Below are 6,243 nucleotides of genomic sequence, written 5' to 3' on the forward strand. Positions count from 1 at the left end.
TTCTTTGTATGTAGATCACTAAAAGTATAAGCATTTCTTCTTCTTAAAGCCTATGGTTGTTGCTGCAAATACAAAAGCATTTTCTTTCTTCTTCTCAGAATTCCTTTCATATGAAAAGTGATCTAGTTACATATTCTTTGTGTGAATGTAAGTATAATAGAATTCATGGGGCACATATTGACACCCCAAAATGGCCTGATGTTTAAAATGATTTTTTTTATTTTACTAAGCTCAATTTCTTTGTGATTTGAGAAAACAAATAGAAAAGCTAGTGGGCACGAGAAGAGGACTTTTTGACTCGTGAAAGAAGAGGGTTTCAAAAAAGTGAAATATTTTCTTGGTGGGATGGATCATAACATTCCACCTGAGCGTGAATGAAGGTAAAGCAAGAGAGTGGGAAGAAAAGCACAACATGGGGCTTTTCGTACTTACCATTGAACAAGACAAGGCACATATCTCCAATTGGTGTGAACCACTAAAAGGGGATCGTATTCATCCATGAGTCATTTTCCTTGAGTTCATAGCATATCCAAAGTGCACGAAGGGACTATGGTTGTGATGACCAAGGCGAGCGTGGGGGCGTTGGGGTATAAATTAAGGGGCCGGCCGGTCTATGAGGGAGAACTAATTCCCTTGGAATCCAGAGAGAGAAAATGAGGATGCGCATCAGCTGCTGCTTCTGTGTGCACTTCTTCCTTCTACTGTTCTTGTGTTCTGTTGTTGACTTGGGCGCCGTGCAAGCTCACCATTATAATGGCGGCGAAGCAGCTCTATCACTCACGGTGCTGACGGACTTCAAACGGCGCCTCAACAACGGCACGTACGCGCTGTCCAGTTGGGGCAACCAGTCCCGCCAATCAGGCGACGGCGCCTTGTTCTACTGCAAGTGGGTGGGAGTGAGCTGCGACAGGCGGGGGCGAGGCAAAGTGGTCGGCTTGGAGCTTCCAGGCCTCGGCTTGCAAGGCGCCATCGCCGAGTCTCTTGCCAACCTCACTTGGCTCCGAACTCTCGACCTGTCAGAAAATGTGCTAACTGGAGGGGTCCCGCCAGATCTACCTGCACGCCTTGAGGTGCTAAATCTGGCCCAAAACCATCTGTCTGGGGAGGTCCCCTCATCTCTGAGCAGGCTATGGCAATTACAGGAGCTCAGTCTTGACCGCAATTGGCTGCATGGGAGTATACCAGCTGAGCTGGCCAACTGCACCCAGCTTGACACCCTCAACCTGGCTCGGAACAACCTCACCGGCCGCATACCGGCTGCTCTCGGCGACCTGCCAAGCCTGCAATATCTGTTTTTGTGGTTCAACAGCCTCACTGGCGCGCTGCCGGTGTCGCTGGCCAACTGCTCACAGCTATTCCAGGTCGAATTTTCCATGAACCCCAACCTCAATGGCCCCATCCCAGCCGACTACGGACGCCTGCAACAGCTGGGCGTACTGCGCCTTTTCGCGAACCAGCTCTCCGGCATGCTGCCGCCGACGCTGGGCAACTGCACCGCGTTGGTGGAGCTCTCTGTCTTCTCCAACCGCCTGTCCGGGGAGCTACCGCCCTCGCTAGGAGATCAACTCTCATCACTGCAAGTGCTCAATCTGTACAACAACAGCTTCACAGGGCAGATCCCGAGCGGGCTGCACAACTGCTCAGGGCTGGTTTTCATGGAGCTCTCAGAAAATGCATTCACGGGTGCGATTCCGCACGAGCTGGGCGCCATCTCTTTCAGCGCACAGGACTCAGAGGGACTTGCCCCAAGTCCGGGGTATCTTGGCTTGCAGAAGAACTCGCTCAGTGGCGAGATACCGACCACCCTAAGCAACTGCTCTGGCCTGCAAGTTTTGGATCTGGCTTTCAACAAGCTGCAGGGATCCATTCCCGAAGAGCTGGGCTTGCTGGCAAATCTAGAGCAGCTGTACATGACGGGGAACCAACTGACAGGGCATATCCCTCTCACGCTAGGTAATCTGTCGCATCTAGAGCTGTTGTTCCTAAACATGAACAGCCTGAGGTGGGCCATCCCGGATACCTTCACCAGCATTGCCAACCTTGCCAACCTCGACTTGGGCGTCAACCATCTGGAGAGTGCTATCCCGACCCATGTCGGATCCTTGGCCGCCCTGCAGAACCTTGTGTTGCTAGAGAACAACTTGTCCGGCCCTCTGCCGCCGTCCCTCGCCAACTGCTCACAATTGCAGCACCTCAAGCTCTCCAGCAACTCATTACGCGGCTTGTTGCCACCCTTCCTTGCAAAGCTCCCCCATCTCCAAGAGTTGGATCTGTCTGACAACCAGTTCTCCGGTCACTTGCCGGTGACATTCTCCAATGCCACGGCGATTCTTAGCTTGGAAGTCGCACGAAACAGCATCACCGGCACGATACCCAGCGTGATCGGGAGCCTGTCTGGTCTCCAATTGCTGGACCTCCAAGGAAATCAGCTGGAAGGGCCCATCCCAGGTGAGATTTCCAGATGCACCAAGCTTTACGAGCTAGATCTTCAAAGCAACGCCTTGCAAGGGGCCCTTTCTGTTGATCTGAGCCGTCTCTCTTCTCTGCGAAAGCTGCATCTGCAGGAAAATGCATTGCAAGGGAGCATTCCTGAGCGCCTGGGAAACTGCCATAACTTAGAGGATATTGATCTGTCACATAACAACTTCACGGGTGCCATCCCGACCTCGCTGCTCACCCTTCCCCACATCCAATTAAACCTCATCTTATCTCATAATTCCCTCACCGGATCGATACCCAACGAGGTAGGAAAACTGATCTTTGTACAAAACATCGATTTTTCTTTCAACAAGCTTTGGGGTGAGATTCCTGCTACCTTTGGTGAGTGCACCTCCCTTCAAACATTGAGTCTTTCACACAACAATTTAAATGGAACAATTCCAGAAGCATTAGGTAAGCTCAAGAACCTTCTCCACCTGGACCTCTCCATGAACAACTTGTCAGGAGAAATACCTGTTGCGCTTGCTGACATACCAAAACTCAACTTCTTCAACGTCTCCCACAATCAGCTACAGGGTCCAATCCCTGCTACAGGATTCTTCACAAACCTGACAGCTGCATCCTTTTCAGATAATGCCGGGCTTTGTGGCCCACCACTAGCTATCCGCTGCCCTGCAATGCCTACCCATTCTGAGGTTAAGAAATGGGTGATTACTGCTATCGTTTGTAGCGTATTTGGGGTCACACTAATCGTCTGTGGTTCTTTCCTGTGGTGCATCCGATCCAAATTGTTTCCAAACGTTGGGCAAAGGAGGTTCTTCCAAGGTAAGGCACAGCTGCTCTCGCATGAACCTTTCCAAAGCTAGTATGTATTGGCATTACTCTACTGGCTTGCAGGCTTTGACGATATGAATATATATAGCATGCTTTTTTCTAGTAGTAGCACTTGAAAACCTGACTTTCTTGTGCTTGTTGCTTCATTCCTAGATCCACTCGAAAAAATATCATTTCGAGTCACTTCGGAGGAGCTTCTGGCTGCCACAAGTGGATTTGATGAAAGCAACCTCTTGGGAAGTGGTGGTAGTAGCAAGGTGTACAAGGGCATACTAAAAGATGGACTAATGGTGGCTGTAAAAAGATTCAATTTCGAAAATAACCCTGAGGAAGTAGAGCGCATCTTCCGCAAAGAATGTGAGACATTAGGCAAGATCAGGCACAGAAATCTTGTACCTATTCTAAGCACCTGCTGTAATCTCGACATGAAAGTCCTAGTTCTAGAATACATGCCCAATGGAAGCCTCGAAGAGATTTTGTTTAAGCAAGGCCAAACGTTTCGATTGGAGTGGGAGATGGTTCTGAACATAGCACTGGATGTTGGGAAAGCATTAGTGTACTTGCACCATGAGTGCAATGTGCCTATTATTCACTGTGATTTGAAACCAAGCAACATACTTCTTGATGAGAACAATGTGGCACATGTAGCAGATTTTGGCATAGCAAAGTTCCTAACCCCCAACACCACCTCCTATTCATCAGCATCCCATTTCAAGGGATCTATAGGATATATTGCACCAGGTCTCTCTCTCTCTATATATACACACACACACACACATATGTATATATATACATATACACACACACACACACACATATATATGCATACACGCATGCACACATACATACATATAACCAGAGATATATATATAAACAACTAGATAGATAGAAAGCTAGTCGATGTATGTGAACACACAAACACACATTAATACATACATATAGATACATAGATACATAATTAGGTGGGTGACAAATAGAAAGCTAATTGATGCATTTGCTCCTTTTGTTAAGTGTCTTTCCTAGGAGAAATTCCAAATTCCTCAAATACCACTATAGTGTATACCATAAATTTATATTGTTATCCTTTTGCAGAGTGTGCTACACTTTCTCACCACTCAACCAAGGGAGACATCTACAGCTATGGAGTTGTGCTACTCTGTATGTTAACTCGAAGGCAGCCGACAAGTGAACTCTTTGACAATGGGGTTGACATGTCAAAGTGGGCCAAAAGCTTCTTTCCAGAGAGGTTCCTTGATGCACTTGACCCTAGTTTGCGTGTTGAAGTGGAAGCTTCAAGGTGTGACACAGAGGTGCTTTTGTTTATGAAATTGGCTCTCATGTGTACTGGGCAGTATCCATCAGAGCGCCCAACATCAAAACAGGTGCTGCAGAGACTGCTACAAATTAGGGGGAATAGAAGTACTTCCAACTTGAGAAACTTGGATATATTGGAGAGAATCGAAGAGTCAATCAAACCTCGTCGTCACCTTTCAGATGATTACTCACTTTAGAGGTGAAGTCTTACTACTTGTGATACATCTTAGTGCCTTCCTACAAAAAAAAATTACATTAAATATAGAAAAAGCCAGAAGATGCAAAGTATAAATATTAGTGTGCAAAGCATGGAGAAGCCATAAAAGTTTCTCAAATAACTAATAAAAGCCATAAGAAATCTCAAAGAAGCAAGGGGAATACTTTGATTATGTGAAAAATCTCTTCTTATTAGTTGTAGGAGACGTGCTCTTGTCCAGGTGATCATCAAAGTGTGTACAATTGTATTTATATTTTTACATATGTGCTCTGAATGATGTATAAGAGGAAAATCATGGTTTGGTATACATGATGTATGAACACAACTCTATTTTAGAGTTGTAAAAACTTAAATATTACATATGTGCTCTTAATGGTGTTTGTGTAAGAGGACAATCATGGTCTAGTATACATGATGATGTATGAACATTGAACACACTCTCTTTTAGAGTTGTAAGAGCTTAAATATATATATCTTTTGGATAATTGGGTCAATGTTAGAAATAGACTTTTTTTGAACAAGTGAGAAAAAGCATGACCTTCAAACTCCACCGATTTTTATAGAGAAAATACATAGGTTAGTTGGTTTTATAAATAAAAATGATAAAAATTTGACTATTTAAATTCAAGGCTAGGAAAAATCACAATCGGTTTTTCTCAATTTAAGCCGTGAAAATTACACCACAAGATGGGTTTTTTTTTTGAAACTAGATTGGGTGGCAATTTTTGTATCCAATTTATACTTCAAGATTTTGCAAAAGTTAAAATTATTAATATTTCCATTGGTGAGTGCAAGACAATCTGAAATTATTACCTTGATCCTAAAAGAGTAATATATGGTATCAAATCTCAAGGTGTCATGTTTGAACTCACCACACAAGAGTGCTCCTTATGAGTTTCCTCGAGCATGACACCATAGAAAGGAGTTTTGGGGTCTATGCCAATTTTTTGCACTATTTGATGAGGTGTCCCCATAGTGAGGATGCAATAATATTTGATTCTTCGGAAAGAGTAACCTAAGAGAATGTCAAGGGTGGTAAAAGAGCAGGGGGAGGGATGGTATGCTCCCACATTTTACTCCCCTTGATTGTTAGCCCTTGACTGGTAGCCCTCTACAACTTGTCATCCGGCCTCCCGCATTTTCTTCCCCTTGACTGGTAGCCCCCTATACCTTGTCATCCACCCTCTTTACTTTGAAATTTCAAATTTGACCAATATCACTCTTCAGAACACTTTTTTCTAGACCAATAAAGAGAGTCACACTCTTAGAATCACTTCTTCTCATGCCTTGTGCATGTATTAAGACATGCTCACTTCTTGATGATGTAGATTTCCTTGGGAGGAAGAAGCACCCAAGAGGTTGTAGAGGGCCATCAAGGTGGGGTCTAATGTTTACTTCCATGACTTATATAGTGATACCCAATGATGAAACACCCCCTC

The 6,243-nt window shown here is 44.9% G+C and overlaps 1 protein-coding gene across 1 annotated transcript; it reads left to right on the forward strand.

The window, feature by feature from the left end:
• The first annotated feature begins 342 nt into the window (after positions 1 to 342).
• Positions 343 to 5,289, forward strand: LOC147621023 (uncharacterized). Its single transcript, XM_086825275.1, has 3 exons — positions 343 to 3,264; positions 3,427 to 4,014; positions 4,366 to 5,289. The coding sequence occupies exons 1-3, from the start codon at positions 654 to 656 to the stop codon at positions 4,782 to 4,784; spliced, it is 3,618 nt and encodes a 1,205-aa protein (XP_086681401.1). The 5' UTR covers positions 343 to 653; the 3' UTR covers positions 4,785 to 5,289.
• The last annotated feature ends 954 nt before the right edge of the window (positions 5,290 to 6,243 follow it).

This window comes from Cibotium barometz, chromosome 31, assembly GCF_041138505.1.
Source record: "Cibotium barometz isolate CiBa-2024 chromosome 31, ASM4113850v1, whole genome shotgun sequence".
NCBI classification, from domain to species: domain Eukaryota; kingdom Viridiplantae; phylum Streptophyta; class Polypodiopsida; order Cyatheales; family Cibotiaceae; genus Cibotium; species Cibotium barometz.

What these genes read in the sequence shown, in the direction of transcription:
- LOC147621023 (XM_086825275.1), top strand. Translation starts at nt 654, where the DNA reads ATGAGGATGCGCATCAGCTGCTGCTTCTGTGTGCACTTCTTCCTTCTA. An exon ending in GCAAAGGAGGTTCTTCCAAG is followed by an intron (nt 3,265 to 3,426) that starts GTAAGGCACAGC and finishes CTTCATTCCTAG; the next exon opens with ATCCACTCGAAAAAATATCA. An exon ending in TATAGGATATATTGCACCAG is followed by an intron (nt 4,015 to 4,365) that starts GTCTCTCTCTCT and finishes ATCCTTTTGCAG; the next exon opens with AGTGTGCTACACTTTCTCAC.